The following is a 21194-nucleotide window of genomic DNA, read 5'->3' as shown; positions in this document are numbered from 1 at the left end:
TGGACGAAAAGACATAGCACCACATCGGCACATGGCCATTTCTCAGTTCTGCCACAGTCCTTCTGCCTTCGCAAACTCCTCCGCTGCTTCCGCCGTTCCAAAATAAAAGTCCTTGAGCTTGTAAGTCACCCTCAGCTTCGCTGGATATACAATGCCGCACTGCACCTTGCTAATGTACAGTGCCCTCTTCACCTGGTTGAAGGCAGCCCACCTCCTCACCAGCTCCACCATAAAGTCTTGGTATACACGTATACCAGCTCCAGCCCACTGCACCACCCGCTTCTGCTTGGCCCAGCACAGGACCTTCTCCTTCACACAGTACCTACGGAAGCACAGAGACACTACCCTTGGCGGATCACTCGTCTTTGGTACAGGCCTCCATGACCGATGAGCCCGATCCAGTTCATATCGGGAGGGATCCTCCCCCTCCCCCAATAGTTTCGCCAGCATCGCGGCAAAATACTCAACGGCCTCGGTCCTTCAACTCCTTCGGGTAGCCCCACAATCCTCATATTCTGTCGCCTGGATCGATTTTCCAGGTCTTCCATTTTTCCTTGCAGATAATCTCCATCACCTTCCGCATCTCCTTCCCCATCGAGTTAAGTTGATCACCATGCTGCAATAATGTCTCCTCCACTTCCTTCAGCGCCTCCCCTTGCTCCCGCACCTCCGCCACTGCGCTCGCCACCGCCGTCATCACCGGGGAAATCGCCTCCTCCACTAGCACACTCAAAACCTCCCTCATCTCCTTCCTCATTGTCTCCATGTATTTTGTAAACTGCCTTTCGAATTTTGCAGCAATCACGTTAGTCATTTCTTCAGCCGTAAGCAATGCGGCCTCCCCGGTGCTCCAGCCTCCATTTTCCTTGGTGACCCCGCGGTGACCTTTCCACTCCCCGACGGACCTTCAGCTGTTTTTTTTTACGGCCGTTTTTTTGCTCGCCCTCGACATTTTCCTTTACTGTGCCTTCTCCCTGCTTTTGTCGCCTCCGTGGACCCTGGGACCGGGCTTAAAGCCCCGAAAATGCCATTCCCGAACGGGTGTTCTCCATTGTGCGGCTGCCTCCCGCCCGCCGTCATCGGAAGTCCGAGAATCATCATCTTGACAGTCTGCACAGCGGGAGCGCATCCCAACTCCGAACCTCCTCCCTCACTCGTTCCACCAATCGGGACAGGTTGAGCTTATGCAACCTGCCCGAGTCCCGTGCCACCTGTATCCCCAAGTATCTAAAAGCTTTCTCCTACCAGTTTGAACGGCAACCCCTTCAGCCTCCTCTCCTGCCCCCTCGCCTGAATTACGAACAACTCGCTCTTAGCCATGTTCAATTTATATCCTGAAAACCGGCCAAATTCCCTCAGGATTTTCATGATGCCGTCCATCCCCGCCATTGGGTCCGCTACGTATAACAACAGGTCATCCGCCTATAACGAGACTTTATGTCCCCCCACCCCACCCCCCCACCCCCGACCAGCCGTTTCCAGTCCTTTGAAGCTCTCAGAGCAATTGCCAGCGGCTCTATGGCCAGCGCGATCAGCAGTGGGGAGAGAGGGCAGCCGTCATGTCCCGCGGTGTAGTCTGAAGTAATCTGATGTTGTCCTGTTCGTCCTTACACTAGCCTTTGGGACCTGGTATAACAGCCTAACCCAGTCAATGAACCCCTCCCCGAACCTACACAGCACCTCCCACAGATAGTCCCACTCGACCCGGTCAAAAGCCTTTTCCGCATCCATAGCTACCACTATCTCTGCCTCCCTGCTCTCCGGGGGCATCATGATCACATTAAATTGGCCGCCAGTTGCCTACCCTTTACGAACCCAGTTTGGTCCTCCGCAATTATGTCCGGTACACAGTCCTCAATTCTAGTCGCCAAGATCTTGCTTGGCCAGTAACTTAGTATCTGCGTTGATCAAAGAGATCGGCCTATAAGACCCACAGGCCTCTGGGTCTTTATCCTGTTTCAGAATAACCGAAATAGTGGCCTGCGACATCGTCTGGGGTAGGACCCCTCTGTCTCTTGCCTCGTTAAAAACCCTGACCAGATGTTTTGGGCATGCCCTAAGCTTAGGGGTACTGGGAGGGATTTGCGGGCATCATGTTCCGGGTGCTAAAAACAAGGGTGGCGATGGGTCCAGGGGTGGTAATTTTTGGGGTTTTGGAAGACCCAGGAGTCCAGGGGGAGAAAGAGGCCGATGTTTTGGCCTTTGCTTCCCTGATAGCCCGGCGACGAATACTATTGGTGTGGAGGGACTCAAAGCCCCCGAAGACTGAGTTGTGGCTTGCGGACATGTCAAGTTTCCTGGGTATGGAAAAAATTAAGTTCGCCTTAAGGGGATCTGTACAGGGGTTCGCCCGGAGGTGGCAACCATTTATTGACTTCTTTGCGGGAGAGTGAGCGTCAGCAGGGGGTGGGGGTAGAGTAGAGTAGAGTAGGAGGGAAAATATGGCGGGTAGTACCGGTGGGAGAGGAGCGGGCTTGTGCAGTATGTTACGATGGAAGTATTGAAAGTACGTGGATGTTTGCACATTTTTGCCTTTTTTGCTTTCTTTCTGTTGATGTCTGTAACTGTTTATAAAGCCAAAAACTACCTCAATAAAATTGTTTATTAAAAAAAAACCTTGACCAGCACCGGCCCCACTATCTCGGCTTTTTGTAAAACTCCACCGGATACCCATCTAGCCCCGGGGCTTTACCCGACTGCATGACCTTCAGGCCCCCCCAATACCTGTTCGATCTCAACCAGGGCCCCCACTCAGTCTACCAACCCCCTACCCGCTCTTGGGAAGGTCAGTCCATCCAGGAATCATCTCATATCCTCCGGTTCCCTGGGGGGGGGGTTCCGAAGCAGTTCTGGGGCTGGTTTAGCACAGGGCTAAATCACTTCGGCAGGCCAGCAGCACGGTTCAATTCCCGTACCAGCCTTCCCGAACAGGCACTGGAATATGGCAACTAGGGGCTTTTCACAGTAACTTCATTTGAAGCCTACTTGTGACAATAAGCGATTTTCATTCATTTCATTTCAAGTGTATAGCTTACTATAAAGGTCCCTAAACACCTTGTTCAGCCCTGCCGGGGCCCCCACCAGATTTCCCTCCCCATCCGCTATCCTTCCTATCTCCCTAGCCGCTTCTCTCTTCCTTAATTGTTGCGTGAGCATTCTGCTGGCCTTCTCTCCATGCTCATATATCGCGCCTTTTGCCTTTCTAAGCTGCTTTACAGCCTTGCCTGCAGTCAGCACCCCGAACTCGGCCGCAGCCTCTGTCGTTTCCCGAGTAACTCTGGCCTCAGGGATTCCACGTAGCTCCTGCCCGTCCGTGTAACCAGTTGGTCCGTTTCTGCCCTGTCTGTCCTGTCCCTATGGGCCCGGACTGAGATCAGCTCCCCTCTCACCACTGCCTTCAGTGCCTCCCAGAGCACCGCTGCCGAGACTTCTCTGGTATCAGTTATCTGCAGGTGATTCTGCATGCATTTCACGAGTCTCTCACACACCGCCTCGTCGGCTAACAATCCAACTTCCAGCCTCCATTGTGGACGCTGAAAGCTGTCCTTACAAATCCGTAGGTTCACCCAATGCGGAGCATGGTCCGATATGGTAATTGCCGAATATTCTGCCCCCACCATCCCAGACAGCAAGTCCCTACTCATGACAAAGAAATCAACTCGGGAATACACCTTATGGATGTGGGAGTAGTACGAAAACTCCCTCGTTGACGGCCGGCTAAATCTCCACAGATCAATTCCCCCCATTTGCTCCATGAACCCTCTCAGTTCCTTTGCCATCGCTGGCAACCTGCCCATTTTTGAAGACGACCAATCCAGGCTCAGGTCCAGGACTGTGTTAAAGTCCCCACCCAGGATCAGTTTGCGTTAGTCCAAGTCAGAGATTCCCTAGCAACCTCCTGATAAAATCCATATCGTCCCAATTAGGGGCGTACACACTGACCAGGACTACTCTCACCAAAACGAACCTGCCACCCCCATCGACGACTGTGCCCTCCGCCACAAATTGAACCCTTTTATTAAGCAGGATCGCAATCACCCTCGTCTTAGAACCAAGCCCCGAATGAAAGACCTGACTAACCCAGCCCTTCCTCAACCTAACCTGGTCTGCCACTTTCAGGTGCATCTCCTGCAGCATGACTACGCCCGCCTTCAGAACCCACAAATGCGCAAACACACGTGCCCTCTTCACTGGCCCATTTAGCCCTCCAACATTCCAGGTGATCAGCCTGGTTGGAGGGGCACTTCGCCGCCGCCCCCCCCCCCCCCCTTGGCCGATCAGCCATCCCCTTTTTTTGGACAGCCCCCCAGCCATGTGTCGCGCTTCCTCTGGCCCGCCTCCTAGCCGGCTCCACCCATGACCTCCTCACTGTTGATATGTCCAGCTTCCATCTTTGGTCAGCAGATCAACTCCCCCCCCCCAGTAACACCATCCTACCACCTAACCCTTGCTCTGGTCTAGCTGTATGAATCCCCCCCCCCCCCCCCCCCCCCCCACAACCTGGCTTCCGTTGACTAGCCCATCCAGCTAGCCTGGTGGTTCCCCGCTTCGGCGCCAGCGCATCTCTCACCCATTGTTCCCTGGCTCCCCTCCCCCTGGCCCATCCATACCACTTCCCCAAACCAGCCCTGCTTAAACACACACTCTATACAAGTCAAAGACATCCCCTACAATAGTGCAATTTAGATAAAACAGATAGAGATAAGAGGTACCAGGCACTCTCAGCCCTTCCCCTCCACACACAGAAGATTGCAAAGAATTCCCCCGAAACCCCCATCATAACCACACCTTTTTAGCTATATTTTATTTTTATTTTTTTTGAATTTCCCCCTACCAAACCTCCAGCCAAACAAGAGACCCCAAAAAGGAAACAGTTAGGGGAAACCACAAAAAAGAACAAGAAAAACACTTGCAACCAAAATACATCACCCTAAAAAGGTCGAAAAAATGAAAAGAACTGATCCAAGCATGCAGGCATCTCTCAAAGCGAGAGAGAAACAAAATATACTTAAAAGTTCTACCATGAGCCCAAGAGTCCTCAGCTCAGAGCCAGCCCTTGCTTCTAAACAAAGTCCATCGCCTCCTCGGGTTCCTCAAAATAGTGGTGCTGGTTCTCATACGTAACCCACAGTCGCGCCAGGACCAGGCTATGTGTATAGTCTCCTCTCACTAGTTTGCAGTTTTGGCACATTGAGGATATAGTGGGGTCGATCCTGTGTCTTCAGCTTGGTGTAGGCCTCCCTCAAAGCTTTCCCAGAGGCATAGCCTCGGATTTCACAAAGTTAATTTTATAGCCGAGAAGGAGCCAAACCTACTCACAATCTCAATAATAGCAGGAACAGAGTCTTCCAGCTTAGACACAAATAGCAACACACCGTCCACGTATAACATGACCTTACGTTGCTTTCCACCACTAGATTCAAAATGCGTCTGCTAGGGGCTAATAGCTATTGCAAACAATAATGGTGATAATGTCCTGCCTATTCCCTCGCTGAAGATTAAAATGATCAGATCTATAACAGTAAGTAAGAATTACGGGCAGCACGGTAGCATCGTGGATAGCACAATTGCTTCACAGTTCCAGGGTCCCAGGTTCGATTCCGGCTTGGGTCACTGTAGAGTCTGCACATCCTCCCAGTGTGTGCGTATGTTTCCTCCGGGTGCTCCTGTTTCCTCCCACAGTCCAAAGATGTGCAGGTTAGGTGGAATGGCCATGATAAATTGCCCTTAGTGTCCAAAATTGCCCTTGGTGTTGGGTGGGGTTACTGGGTTATGGGAATAGGGTGGAGGTGTTGACCTTAGGTAGGGCGGTCTTTCCAGGAGCCGGTGCAGACTCGATGGGCCGAATGACCTCCTTCTGCACTGTAAATTCTATGATAAACTGCCGCCACAGAATTTTAATAAATCACTTAACGAACTCCCCTCCCACTCCAAAGTTCTGCAGCATGTAGAATAAATAATTCCACTCCACTGGGTCAAAGGTTTTCTCTGCATCTAGCGAGACTAAACTGTCTATCGCCTGCTTTTGGAAGACCCGAATAATATTTACTGATCTCTTAACATTGTTGCATGAATTTTGCCCCTTTAAGAATGCAATCTGTTCACTCCCATTGATCAAGGGGAGGGTTTCTTCCTGACGCCACACTTTCAAGTCTACATTTCTAGACAACAATTTCAAGTCTACATTCAAGAGTGAAATCGGCCTTGATGATGCACATTCCTCAGGATTCTGGCTTGACTTCAAAATTAAGGAGATATTCCCTTCTCGAAGCAACTGAGGCAGCAGGCTTGCTTCGAATGAATGATTATACACACCAGAGGGTCTATTGGCAAGTCTATAAATTCCTTATAAAATTCACTCCCAAAGCCATCAGGTCCTGGAACCTTTTAAAAAATATATATTTTTATTCTCCTTTTTCACATTTTCATCAAATTATGTCCTGGAGTCTTAACGGACTGCAGATCTCTCAAGGCAAATACCATTTTCCCCCTCAGAAATGGGAGCATTTAGGGTTGACCGTTGGTCCACAGATATTGTTGGGATTTAAAGGAAGAGGTAAAAACGCTCCATATGTACTAGCACATCCCTCAACTGACATGATTGATATAAAATCAGCATTGAAGCTTTTAAATGCCCTATTAATATCCTCTGTCTTAATAATCCGATTACCCTTGGAATCTAGCACAGAGGAAATAGCCCTCCTGTACACCTTCTTCTTAGTAAGGAAAGCCAAATACCTACTCATTTTATTTCCAAACTCATATACCTTGTGTTTGGCAAACTTTATACTCCTCCTAACATGTTGAGTCAGCAAGGAGTCCGGGGCTGTTTGGACTGCGCTAATGCTTTTCAGTATTGAATGGCTCCAACACTCCCTCACTGTTTCGGCCAATTTTACCTCAAGCTGGTGCTGTCACTCCAGCGTATTACTCTTTTTGCTGACCATATACGAAAAGACGAAGCACCTTACAGGTTTTCCCCAGGATTGGAGGGCTTCCTTCAGAGAGAATTGACTAAATAGAAGAGATCAAATTTGACCTTAAAGTACAACATAAAGTTATGATTCTTAAGCAGAGTTGCATTAAATCTCCAAGATCTAGACGGAGGATACATCCCCCTAAATAAAAATTCCAATAAGACTGGGACATCAGAAACTACAATGCTACCTATAGAGCAGGAGGCTACTGAATGTAATATTGTTTTGGGCATAAAAAAATAATCAATTCCAGTATTACATTGGTGGGGAGCAGAGAATCTTTATCTTTGGGATGCAATGATCTCCAAACATCCAAGTACCCCATATCCTCACATAATGATGCTAATGCCTTTGTCTATTGAGTGGGAGAATTCCTAGTTATAGGAAGTATTTCCATTAAAGGATTACGATGGCAGTTAAAGTCCTTACCCATGAAGCTAATTCGGCAAAATTCATAAAGACTTTAGTAACAAAATCAAGAGAGTAGTTTGGAGGGCCATAGACATTCATTATCAAAGCACTTTCCCCATGTAGCGTTCTCTTAATGATTACATATCTTCCCCTTTGGCCTTCACACAGTTCTCCAGTCTAAAGGGCATATTCTTATTAACTAAATTCTCAACCTCCCCCAGCTACTAGCTGAGAATGAGGCAAAAATCACCTGCCCCACCCAATCCCACTTCAACATCTAGTGCTCCTCGTCATCCAAATGAGTTTCCTGTAACAAAGCTATGTATACTTTCTCATTTTTAAGCAAAGACAGAATCTTTTTCCTTTTAATAGGGTGATGCATCCCCCGTGCATTCCAGGAGCAGAGTTTCAAAGTAGCTACTGACAGGGTGCCACGGTGGCCCAGTGGTCAGCATTGCTGCAAACCTCACTGAGGATCTGGGTTCGATCCCAGTCCCGGGTCACTGTCATTGTGGAGTTTGCACATTCTCCCAGTGTTTGCGTGGGTTTCACCCCCAGAAGCCAAAGATGTGCAGGTTAGGTGGATTGGCCACACTAAATTGCCCCTTAATTGGAACAAATAATTTAATTTAGCTACTGCCATTGCTTATTCAGTACAGGATAGTGATACAAAGAAAACGGCTTACCCGCCAAGGATTTTTGTGCCCTGTTCAGGCATGCATCAAAAGATACTTCTGTCTCCAGCCTTACCGGAAGCGCCAGTGATCACAACATTTATAAAGTAATTTTCCAAGACATATGAAACTTATCTGTACCCTTTCAGGAACCAATTAACAATTCTTTAACCCCAAAATAACAAAAAAGTAAAAATTAAAAAACCCGAATCCAATAGCTCAACAATTGTAAGATCCTAGGGCTGTACCTACAAACTTTCCATCATTACACCAAGGAATTTTTCTCCTCAAAAGAGAGACAAAATATGCCACAAAAATAGCCTTTCTGCATTCCAAACCGTCCTATTGAGACTTAATCCACACACCCACCTTCCAGCAGTGGCACTACTTATTGATGAGCCATCAATTGCATGCGAGACGAGTTGCTGTAGAAAAGTTAGGCTTTAATAGGCTAGAACTTAGCCCTGCGGTCGACTACAATAAATGGACGACCGCTTGGCGGAACGGTAGGGAATTAGGCCGACAGCAGCAGCAACCCGGGGGGGGGGGGGGGGGGGGGGGGGTGTAAGGATTGGGGGGAGGGAGAACTGTGCACATGGGTTTGTGGAGGGTGCTATCTCTCTCTCTTTTTTTTTCCTCTTTTGTTTTTCTCTTCTTTCTTTTTCTTTGTTTTTGTTCTTTCTTTTTGTTTGAAGTTGCTCTTGAAGCTGGGGGGGGGGGGGGGGGGGGGGTACTGTTCATGGGGGGTTACCGCGGATGTATGTTAACAAAGTTAAGATGTTTATATTTTGTATTTTGTAAAAATTTCAATAAAAATTATTTATAAAAAATAAAAATAAATGGACGACCGCCGGGCGTTCTGACTATTTATACCTCGGTATGGAGGCGTGGTTAACTCAGCCACTCGACCAATCGGAGAGCCGTCACATGACTGGTCTCAACCAATCAGTCGAGAGGCACATGACCGACCAGGGCCAATGGTAAGCTGGTGTTCTGCACCAATGGCAGACAGCTATGCAAATCATACCACCACACTTATATTCATCAATATCAGAGCAAAGGAGACCTAAAACATAGCCTTCCATTGTAAGTGTACGGATACAAAGAAAGGAAGAAGGATATTCTTCAGACAGCCAGAGTGTCATACAACCAGCACAGCATATTCCTTAATTAGAAGAAGCATGCCATGGAGTAAATTTCATTTCAGACAGATTGATATCCTGACCCGGTCATTCTTAAGGATAAACATTCATGGTAGTGCTCTATTGCTAAATCATCCCTGTCAGGATGAAAAATACCAACACAGAAGCAGGAAGGAGTTACAATGACAAGGGATAGAGTCCAGATTATACAGTGAACTGCAGTTTGTTACTCCAAATTATTGCTTTTCATGGAGTTCACAAAAGTCAAGGCTTTAGACGGATTGTCTAAAGTCTTGATAGAGTTGTCGGATGTTACCCTCAGTGTAGTAGGATATAGTATGGCATATTATACTCCAATGGCCTTCAGGCGTCTTCGAACTTCGTCAAAACCCATCTCTGATGTACCGCGGCCGGGAAATCTTGAAAAAAAAACTTTGCTCCTTCAGAGGGCAAGGCCCCACTATGTCTACCTTACTCCAATACTCTTTGGCAATCCTTGAAGTAATGAATACAGATAATTACAGGTCGGGGTCATTGGTTGTCCCTAGGCCTCAAGAGCCAGGATGCGATACGCCCTTTCTAATTTAATGTGCCCACTTTTTGTTTCTAAATGAAGACAATGTAGTAGCCAGCTCTCAAAAGAATTTAACTGGAAACTTACTCAGTTCCTTCTGACAACCCTGACATTCTTCCTCCAGCCTTGCTTTTCGAGGTTGTCAAGAAATTCTGATGTGGCATGCATTTCCAAGGATTGCAAGCGGGCCTTTATCAAGGAAGTTGCATTTTCAACAGTACTAATTCTCTCCTCTGCTTTGTCAAACCTTTTACCAGTATTCTGCAGTTCTATAGTATGAGCACTGATATTTTGTGCTAACAGAGTTTCTTGTTCATTACCTTAATAATGTTAGCAGACATCAGTTGAAATGCCTTTGAGTGGTCTGCTCACTAAGCCACCATGTCGGGGAGTTGCCTCCACCCCAGTCACTTCACTTCTGACTGCCCTTTTTTGTCACCTTCACTGTGGCATATTGTACTCCAGGCGTCTTCGAACTTCATCAAACCCCATGTCAGCATTTTGTCACCAACATTTAGCCAGAAATCTTCCAGGGACATATTATGGAGTTCTCATACTCTGATTAGTTCAGCATGAACTGTGTGAGCGCAATAAACTCCATACGGACAGTGACCCGAGGCCGGGATCAAACCTGGGTCCTTGGCACTATGAGGCAGCAGTGCTAACCACTGTGCCACCTTGCCGCCATTATAGACAGATTTCTGATAGATGGGTTATGGAGGACTGACAAGAAAGTGGAGTTAAGATCATAACAAGATCAATCATGATCTTATCGAATGGAGGTGCAGGCAATGGCCAAAGACCTTCCTCCTGCTCCCAAGTCCTATGTTCCTACATTTCTTAAGTGCCTGCGGCATGTGTCTCTTCGATAGAGCCCATCTCCCTCCCTCATCTGGCTGTGGCAGCTCGTAAAGTCAAGCAGCTTCTCTCCCGACCACACAAAAACTGTTGTCTGCTTGTGATACTCACTGATTGGAAGGGAAGCCCATAATCTGATCTTAAAAAGGGCTTCTTTGGCACTTCCCCATGACAATGTGAAACACCCCAGCTGGCATGCCAAGCATCCCCACGAGATAAACACAGTCACAACTGAGTTGGGCTGGTCATGTAGCCAGAATGGGACCTCGGGTGGCGGCCGTGAGCTAAGTGGCTGCATGAAAGGTGGTTCTCTTCTAGGAGCTTCTTATTAAAATTTTTCAACCCATCAAACAGGCACCAAAAGTACGAAAAATCTCCCAAACGTAACCCCCACTCACTAACCAACCGATCAGAATGCCAGGAAACCAACAGCCAGGCCGCAAGTAAGCAAGAACAAAGAGAGGAAGGCCCCAATCCCAGAACAGGGATGCCCACATAGCGATCCAGACCTGAACATGACGGACCCAGCAGGATTGCCAATGCTGGGCCAATCGCAACAGAGAAGCTGATGGAGTTTATCTCTGCTGAGCTCCAAGAGCACAGAAGATGAAAGAGGATCTCAAGTCGGCAATAAAGCCGGAATTAGAGACCGAGCTGGCTTCCGTAAAGGGAGCAGTGGACAGAATGAAGTGGAGACTGGAGGCCCAGGAAGTGACGGTGCAGGATCTGGACAAGCGGATACCCACGCTCAAAGCAAAGGTTGGTGGTGACCCAGAAGGCACTAAAAGGAAAGGTGAGCAACCAAGAAAACATGTCCTGGCAGCAGGGCCTTTGGATCATTGGGTTACCGGAGGGCGCAGAGTATAGAAACCTGATGGAATTTAAAATATAGAACATTACAGCGCAGTACGGGCCCTTCGGCCCTCGATGTTGCGCCGACCTGTGAAACCATCTGAAGCCTATCTGACCTACACTATTTCATTTTCATCCATATGTCTATCCAGTGACCACTTAAATGCCCTTAAAGTTGGCGAGTCTACTACTGTTGCAGGCAAGGCAGTCCACACCCCTACTACTCTCCGAGTAAAGAAACTGCCTCTGACATCTGTCCTATATCTACCACCCCTCAATTTAAAGCTATGTCCCCTCGTGTTGGTCATCACCATCCGAGGAAAGAGACTCTCACTGTCCACCCGATCTAACCCTCTGACTATCTTATATGTCTCTTATTAAGTCACCTCTCAGCCTTCTCCTCTCTAACGAAAACAACCTCAAGTCCCTGAGCCTTTCCTCGTAAGACCTTCCCTCCATACCAGGCAACATCCTAGTAAATCTCCTTTGAACCCTTTCCAAAGCTTCCACATCCTTCCTATAATGTGGTGACCAGAACTGCACGCAGTACTCCAGGAGCGGCCGCACCAGAGTTATGTACAGCTGCAGCATGACCTTGTGGCTCCGAAACTCAATCCCCCTACTGATAAAGGCTAGCACACCATATGCCTTCTTAACAGCCCTATTAACCTGGGTGGCAACTTTCAGGGATTTATGTACCTGGATGCCGAGATCTCTCTGTTCATCTACACTACCAAGAATCTTGCCATTAGCCCAGTACTCTGCATTCCTGTTACTCCTTCCAAAGTGAACCACCTCACACTTTTACGCATTAAACTCCATCTGCCACCTCTCAGCCCAGCTCTGCAGCTTATCTATGTCCCTCTGTATCCTATAACATCCTTCAGCACTATCCACAACTCCACCGACCTTCGTGTCATCTGCAAATTTACTAACCCATCCTTCTACACCCTCTTCCAGGTCATTTATAAAAATGACAAACAGCAGTGGCCCCAAAACAGATCCTTGCGGTACACCACTAGTAACTGAACTCCAGGATGAACATTTGCCATCAACCACCACCCTCTGTCTTCTTTCAGCTAGCCAATTACTGATCCAAACCGCTAAATCACCTTCAATCCCATACTTCCTTATTTTCTGCAATAGCCTACCGTGTGGAACCTTATCAAACGCCTTACTGAAATCCATATACACCACATCAACCGCTTTACCCTCATCCACCTGTTTGGTCACCTTCTCAAAAAACGCAATAAGGTTTGTGAGGCATGACCTACCCTTCACAAAACCGTGTTGACTATCGCTAATCAACATGTTCTTTTCAAGATGATTATAAACCCTATCTCTTATAGCCTTTTCCAACATTTTACCCACAACCGAAGTAAGGCTCACATGTCTATAATTACCAGGGTTGTGTCTACTCCCCTTCTTGAACAAGGGGACAACATTTGCTATCCTCCAGTCTTCCGGCACTATTCCTGTCGACAAAGACGACATAAAGATCAAGGACAAAGGCTCTGCAATCTCCTCCCTGGCTTCCCAGAGAATCCTAGGATAAATCCCATCTGGCCCAGGGGACTTATCTATTTTTACACTTTCCAAAATTGCTAACACCTCCTCCTTGTGAACCTCAATTCCATCTAGCCTGGTCGACTGAACCGGAGTATTCTCCTCGACAACATTGTCTTTCTCCAGTGTAAACACTGACGAAAAATATCCATTTAACACTTCCCCGATCTCCTCTGATTCCACACACAACTTTCCACTACGATCCTTGATTGGCCCTAATCTTACTCTAGTCATTTATTGCGAAGATACTCTGAAATCAGCTCGGGGAGGTTTAAAACAAGGTACGATTCGCCATGTTGTACCCAACAAAACCATTGGTCATGTTCAACGATAAAGAACACTATTTCAGCACACCGGAGAAAGAGAACAGGTTTGTATGAAAGAACGGACTTGAGAAGAAGCAGTGAGGGAAAAAGAAGAAGAATGTGGTCTTATCTTAAACTGCACTTGGGAACGTGGAGGGGGGGGGGGAAAGAGTTCGGCCAGACTGGCCGAACTCGCATACCAAAGCGAATCTTCTCCAGAGTGCTCGAGTCTGGGGTGCGCTCTCCAGATGGTCAATGGAGGCAGTACAGGGACATTCTGAAGGCTTCGCTTAAGAGTTTTGGTATCAACCCAGGGTTGGAAGAGAAGCTTGCCCAGGATTGCTGAACCTGGCACGACCAAATAAAACAATGCAGCCTCTTTCAAAAGTAAGCTCATATGAGACAGTGAGAAAACGCAAGGAGAGGGTACAGCAACTTGACTGAAACGTAGCCATCGGAGCTATCCTGTCGTATTTGCAGCAGAACTTTCCGAGCACAGCTTGGCCGTTGCAGTCACCTGTATACCCACCAGAGCCTACCAAACACCCCAGATGGTGAACATGGTATCCTTGCCTCAAAGGATCAACAGCACCAAAGTGGATAATTTCACACTTGCCAATATAATTCCATCTGCCACCTTTTTGTTCATTTCACAAATCCATATCCCTATGCAGCTTCTTTGCAACCTTCATGAACTCTCCTCCAAGCCAGTAATAGTTTCTAAATTGCTGAGATCAGGGCAGCACGGTGGCACAGTGGTTAGCACTGCTGCCTCACGGCTCTGATGATCCAGGTTCGATACCGGCCCCGGGTCACTGTACATGTGGAGTTTGCACATTCTCCTGTGTCTGCGTGGGCCTCACCCCCACAACCTAAAAGATGTGCAGGTTAGGTGGACTGGCCATGCTACATTGCCCCTTAATTGAAAAGAAAATTAATGGAGTACTATAAATTTCTAAAAAAAGAAAATTGCTGAGGCCCCAGCACTGATCCTTGTAGTTCTGCCAACCTGAAAATGATATATTTATTCCTACTCATTGTTCTCTTCATTAACCATTCCTCAATCTGTGCTTATATATTATCCCCCCATCTCCATGAGTCCTCATCTTGTGCAACGACTTCTTCGGTGGCACCTTATTGAAATATTCTGAAAGTCCAAATAAACTACATTCAGTGGTCTCTTCTAGTTATAACCTCAAACTTTAACAGATTTGATGGAGTAGATTTCCATTTTGTCTCTGTGTTGACTCTGCCTAATCATATTAGAATTTGCTAAATTCCCTAGTACCACATGCTCAACAATAAATCCTAACATTTACCCCCACTATTATTGTCAGACAAATTGGTCCCTGCTTTCTCGGTCACTCCATTCTTCAATTTACATTTTCTGTCCTCAAATCCATAGGGACCATCAGGCGGCATGGTGGCACAGTGGTTAGCACTGCTGCTTCATAGCGCCAGGGATCTGGATTCGATTCCGATCTTGGGTGACTGTATGGAGTTTGCATGTTCTCCCTGTGTCTGCCTGGGTGCTCTGGTTTCCTCTCTCAGTCCAAAGCTGTGCAGGGGAGTGGTTCCAGGTAGGTTGCGCTTTTGGAAGGTCGATGCATATTCAATGGACCGAATGGCACTGTAGAGATTCTATGAATATAGGAAATTCCAGATGAAAACGAGCACTTCTGCAGTCAGCTCTTTGAGAACTTTAGGATGTAGGCCATCAGGTCCAGGGCATTTGTTGGCTTTCAGTTCCATTAATTTCTTCAGTGCCTTTGCTCTTTAGTTTTAATTAAAGTTCCTAATTTCCACTAGACATTTGGTTCCCACAATTTCCAGAACGTTATTTGTGACTTAGAACATAGAACAGTACAGCACAGAACAGGCCCTTCGGCCCTCAATGTTGTGCCGAACAATGATCACCCTACTCAAACCCACGTATCCACCCTATACCCGTAACCCAACAACCCCCCCCCCCCCCTCCTTCTTCTTCAATGGTAGCACTGTTGCTTCACAGCGCCAAGGACCGGGTTCAATTCCCGGCTTGGATGACTGCCTGTGCGGAGTCTGCACGCTCCCTCCCTGTCTGTAAGCGTTTCCTTCAGGTGCACTGGTTTCCTCCCACAAGTCCCGAAAGATGCGCTGTTCGGTAAATTGGACATCCTGAATGCTCCATCAGTGTACCTCAACATGCACCGGAGTATGGCAACTAGGGTTTTTTCCACAGTAACTCCATTGCAGTGTTAATGTGAGCCTACTTGTGACACCAATAAAAAATATTAGATTAGGGGCATTTAGGGGATTTAGGGGCAGCAGGGTAGCATGGTGGTTAGCATCAATGCTTCACAGCTCCAGGGTCCCAGGTTCGATTCCCGGCTGGGTCACTGTCTGTGTGGAGTCTGCACGTCCTCCCCGTGTGCGTGGGTTTCCTCCGGGTGCTCCGGTTTCCTCCCACAGTCCAAAGATGTGCGGGTTAGGTGGATTGGCCATGCTAAATTGCCCGTAGTGTCCTAATAAAAGTAAGGTTAAGGGGGGGGTTGTTGGGTTACGGGTATAGGGTGGATACGTGGGTTTGAGTAGGGTGATCATGGCTCGGCACAACATTGAGGGCCGAAGGGCCTGTTCTGTGCTGTACTGTTCTATGTTCTATTATTATTGCTATTGCCTTATTCCCTATCTGGGACTTGTGCTTACTTTCATTATTTTTCATTTACTTGTCGAGTCTATTCACAGTCAATTTTTAATTTTTCTTCCAAAGTTTACGGTCATCTTCTACTTTCTCAGTCTATATCAATTTAGTGGCCTTTTTAAAACAAATTTAGAGTACCCAATTAATTGCCCCTTAATTGTAAAAAAGTTAAGTGTGGCCAATCCACCGATCCTGCACAACTTTGGGTTGTGCGGGTGAGAGACACGCAGACATGAGGAGAATGTGCAAACTCCACACGGATAGTGACCCGGGCTGGGATCGAACCCGGGTCCTCAGAGCCATGAGGCAGCAGTGCTAACCACTGCGCCACCTATTTATTGAACATTCTTTGCTGAATTCTAAAACCATCCCAATCTCCAGGCCATCTATTCCCTTTGGTAAATTTGTAAACCTCTTCTTTCAATTCAACTTCTCTTGTTCATTGTGGTTGGACAAAGTTTCTCAAAGTTTTTATTCCTCAAGGGGCTGTATATTCATAGTGAATTACTAGTAATTTCTTGAAACGTTTGCCATTGTATATTGACTTCCATACCTTTTAATTTAATTTTCCAACCTACTTCAGCCATGCTTTGTTTAAATTTAGGGCCTACAGAACAAACAGGAGAGCGGGGTACTGAATCACTTAACAGGAGGTTCAAACATTCTAGGACACTTATGTTGCATCTTCTCCATAAATCGAATATCCATTTAAGCAAATTAACCTACAAAATTGCAAACAGCACTCCAACTGTGAGTGAATGAAAGTCCTTCCTTGCTGTGGTTTTGAAGTCAACAACTGCACTTACCATAATGTGATGACGAGCCAGGAGGATGAATGAGGCCATAATGTCAAAAGGGAGTAGTTTTATTTCTTCCACTGCAAAGCTATGACCGTTAACCGTAATTCTTCCAGCTACGTCCTGAAAAGAAAAAGAGAAGTGATTGGTGCGTGCATGAGCGATTCACCAGGACGGCACGGTGATGCAATGGTTAGCACCGCTGCCTCATGACGCTGAGGACCCGGGTTCAAGCCCGGCTCATTGTTGGTGTGAAGTTTGCACATTCTCCCCGTGTCTGAGTGGGTCTCACTCTCACAACCCATAAACACCTTCAATTCCTTCGCCATTGCCAATACCCTCCCAATCTCGGACTCGATCGATCCAATTTCGGCTCAACCAGTGAGAGTCCAGGTCTGCGACCTTCCCCAGCACCCGTCTCAAACTCTACATCGTCCCAGTTCGGGGCATAAACATTCAGTAACACCACCGACATCCTCTCCAATTCTCCCCCCGGAGTCTGCCACAATGTTCCCCACTTCAAACACTATCCGCTTACTTATCAAGACAGCCACCCCCCCTTCTCTTTAAATCTAACGCTGAATGAAAGACCTGATCTATCCGCCCCTTCCTTAGCCTGGTCTGATATTCAGCTGCCACATCCATCATTAAGCTCCACAAATGCACGAACACGCAGGACCTCTTGACCAGACCATTCAACCCTCTCACATTCCATGTGATCAGCTTGGTCGAGAGATTCCCTGTCCCGTCACGTCCTACCACCCCCCCTCCCCCCACCCCGCCCTGCCGATCAACCATAGCCCCTCCTGGGCCAGTCTTCGGCACGCGTCCCGCACACCCTCAGGCCCGCCCTTGGATGTCTACCACCATCAACCCCCCTTATACCATATTTCAAAGGCCCTTCCTCGGTCAGCAGTTCCCGCCCGCCCACAGAACAAGAATCCAAACCCCTATCAACACTCAAACCACATGCTCACCCCCCAATGTGCTTCCAAGAACTCGCCCGCCCAGCTAGCCTGGCAGCCCCCACATATGGCACTTAGCATCCTACGGGGGTTCCCTCCACCTCTCACACACTATCCTGGTGCAAATAGCAATGTCAATCAGACTGAAGGAAAACCCCCAGAGAAGAAGGACAATGGCCCGCAGAGAAACAAAAGCAAGACAGAGCCCAATGCACTCACACATGACCCTCCGCCATCCCCCCAAACCCAAACAAGCCCCCCAGGGGGAAGAAAGACAAGAAAGGAGCAGGCTGGGGGAACCTCCCTCCTCCACCCCCCACCCACTCCCCCCAAACCCCGACTCCCCTGTACAGGGGGGCAGGGAGAATCAACCTCCCCAAACACCGCCTCCAAAGTTCAATGTCCTCCCTCTCCTGCCAGTCCATTGTCTCTCACAAAATCCATCGCTTCCTCCGGTGTCCCAAAATAATATTCCTGATCATTGTAGGTCATCCAGAGACGGGCCGGGTACAGCTTCCTGAACTTTACCTCCTTCTTAAAGAGGACAGCCTTCACTCTGTTAAAGCCCGCTCTCCTCTTGGCCAGCTCCATGCCCAGGCCCTGGTATACTTCAGGTTCGCTGCCCTCCCAGGTACATTGCCTCGTCTGCCTGGCCCACCTCGGGATCCATTCCTCATCAAGGAACTGGTGCAACTGCACCACCAATGCCCTCAGCGGCTCAATTCCTTGTGGCTTCCTCAGCAGCAACCTGGGCGCCCGGTCCACCTCCAGGGGCTGTTCGAGGACCCCCTCTGCCCATAAATTCTCCAGCATCTGGGTTACATACGAGCCAGCTTCCGCTCCCTCAATGCCCACTGGCAACCCCACAATCCACAATTCGGCCTCCGGGAGTGGTTCTCCAGATCTTCCACCTTCTCCTGAAGCCACTTCTGGGTACCTCGCAGCACCCCTACCTCAGCCACTAACGAAGTAAGCTGCTCCATATACTTCACCATCATCTCCTCCACCTTCTGGATCGCCTGGCTTCGAGCCTCCAGCATCAGCTCTTTAAGCGGAACCACCGACCTCGCCAGGTCCTCCAGAGTCTCCTTTCTCTGCTGGGTGAACTTCTTGAGAAGTCCACCAGCTGCTCCATAGATTACTGAGATGATGGGGCTGATCCCTTGCCCTCCGCCATCTTCCCCTGTGTCGCAGGAAAGGTTTCTCACCCCGACACCTCCTTTCGCCAAAAAGCACGTCTGGTCCACGAATCCATCCACCGGTGGAATAAACTCTTCCTCCAACAAACCTGCACCTTTTTCAACCAAAACATCTGCCCGTTAATCGGGGAAAAGGCCCAAAAACACCATCACAAGCAGGAGCTGCCGAATGTGCGACCACTCACACCATGGCCGCCACCGGAAGTCGAGTATTATCTTTTCTACACTACAGAAGCTTGAAGATGAACCAGGGTTTGAGGAAAGAAAGTCACTGCCTCTCTAGGAAAGGTGCAAGTACTGCAGGAAAACCAGTACGGGCTGCAATACAAAGATTGCAATCTACAAGCTTGTTGCAAAGCTAAAGAACCGCCATCTAAAATCAAGGACTCTTCTCTTTTGACCTTGATCAAAATTATTTTTCACCCCTTTCCACCCCTGTCTTTCGTGTATGGGTAGAGGGTGGAATAGTTAAAGTGGATAGTAGGTATTAGCTTGTCGTTATCCAGTTGTATTTCCTGCATATTTAATGATAGACCTTGTAGCAAATAAACAGCGATTGTGTTTAAACTTACAAACTGTAATTATTGGGCTGCCAAGGGCCAAAGATTTTTGGTATTATTATAGGAATTATTGGTTAATTCACTTATGTTGTAACTCCGGGTCAAGTGGGGCTGGAATTGACTACACATTAGCCCAGGTTATAAGAACATAAGAACATAAGAACTAGGAGCAGGAGTAGGCCATCTGGCCCCTTGAGCCTGCTCCGCCATTCAATTAGATCATGGCTGATCTTTTGTGGACTCAGCTCCACTTTCCGGCCCGAACACCATAACCCTTAATCCCTTTATTCTTCAAAAAACTATCTATCTTTACCTTAAAAACATGTAATGAAGGAGTCTCAACTGCTTCACTGGGCAAGGAATTCCATAGATTCACAACCCTTTGGGTGAAGAAGTTCCTCCTAAACTCAGTCCTAAATCTACTTCCCCTTATTTTGAGGCTATGTCCCCTAGTTCTGCTGTCACCCGCCAGTGGAAACAACCTGCCCGCATCTATCCTATCTATTCCCTTCATAATTTTAAATGTTTCTATAAGATCCCCCCTCATCCTTCTAAATTCCAACGAGTACAGTCCCAGTCTACTCAATTTCTCCTCATAATCCAACCCCTTCAGCTCTGGGATTAACCTAGTGAATCTCCTCTGCACACCCTCCAGCGCCAGTATGTCCTTTCTCAAGTAAGGAGACCAAAACTGAACACAATACTCCAGGTGTGGCCGCACTAACACCTTATACAATTGCAACATAACCTCCCTAGTCTTAAACTCCATCCCTCTAGCAATGAAGGACAAAATTCCATTTGCCTTCTTAATCACCTGTTGCACTTGTAAACCAACCTTCTGTGACTCATGCACTAGCACACCCAAGTCTCTCTGAACAGCGGCGTGCTTTAATATTTTATCGTTTAAATAATAATCCCGTTTGCTGTTATTCCTACCAAAATGGATAACCTCACATTTGTCAACATTGTATTCCATCTGCCAGACCCGAGCCCATTCACCTAACCTATCCAAATCCCTCTGCAGACTTCCAGTATCCTCTGCACTTTTCGCTTTACGACTCATCTTAGTGTCATCTGCAAACTTGGACACATTGCCCTTGGTCCCCAACTCCAAATCATCAATGTAAATTGTGAACAATTGTGGGCCCAACACGGATACCTGAGGGACACCACTAGCTACTGATTGCCAACCAGAGAAACACCCATTTATCCCAACTCTTTGCTTTTTATTAATTAACCAATCCTCTATCCATGCTACTACTTTACCCTTAATGCCATGCATCTTTATCTTATGCAGCAACCTTTTGTGTGGCACCTTGTCAAAGGCTTTCTGGAAATCCAGATATACCACATCCATCGGCTCCCCGTTATCTACTGCACTGGTAATGTCCTCAAAAAATTCCACTAAATTAGTTAGGCATGACCTGCCTTTTACGAACCCATGCTGCGTCTGCCCAATGGGACAATTTCTATCCAGATGCCTCGCAATTTCTTCCTTGATGATAGATTCCAGCATCTTCCCTATTACCAAAGTTAAACTCACTGGCCTATAATTTCCTGCTTTCTGCCTACCTCCTTTTTTAAACAGTGGTGTCACATTTGCTAATTTCCAATCCACCGGGACCACCCCA

At 47.6% G+C, this 21194-nt stretch overlaps 1 protein-coding gene across 2 annotated transcripts in view; it reads right to left on the bottom strand.

The window, feature by feature from the left end:
- The window catches only part of tmem62 (transmembrane protein 62), a 100523-nt gene that overhangs the window by 30353 nt on the left and 48976 nt on the right, over positions 1 to 21194 (bottom strand). For both annotated transcript variants that reach the window (XM_038782100.1, XM_038782107.1), the window contains one exon: positions 16849 to 16962. In XM_038782100.1, the coding sequence (XP_038638028.1) occupies positions 16849 to 16962 (114 nt within the window). The remainder of the gene's footprint in view (positions 1 to 16848; positions 16963 to 21194) is intronic.

The sequence above is a fragment of the Scyliorhinus canicula genome, chromosome 2 (assembly GCF_902713615.1).
Source record: "Scyliorhinus canicula chromosome 2, sScyCan1.1, whole genome shotgun sequence".
In the NCBI taxonomy this organism is placed as follows: Eukaryota; Metazoa; Chordata; class Chondrichthyes; order Carcharhiniformes; family Scyliorhinidae; genus Scyliorhinus; species Scyliorhinus canicula.
This window is presented reverse-complemented; position numbering and strand designations above follow the sequence as displayed.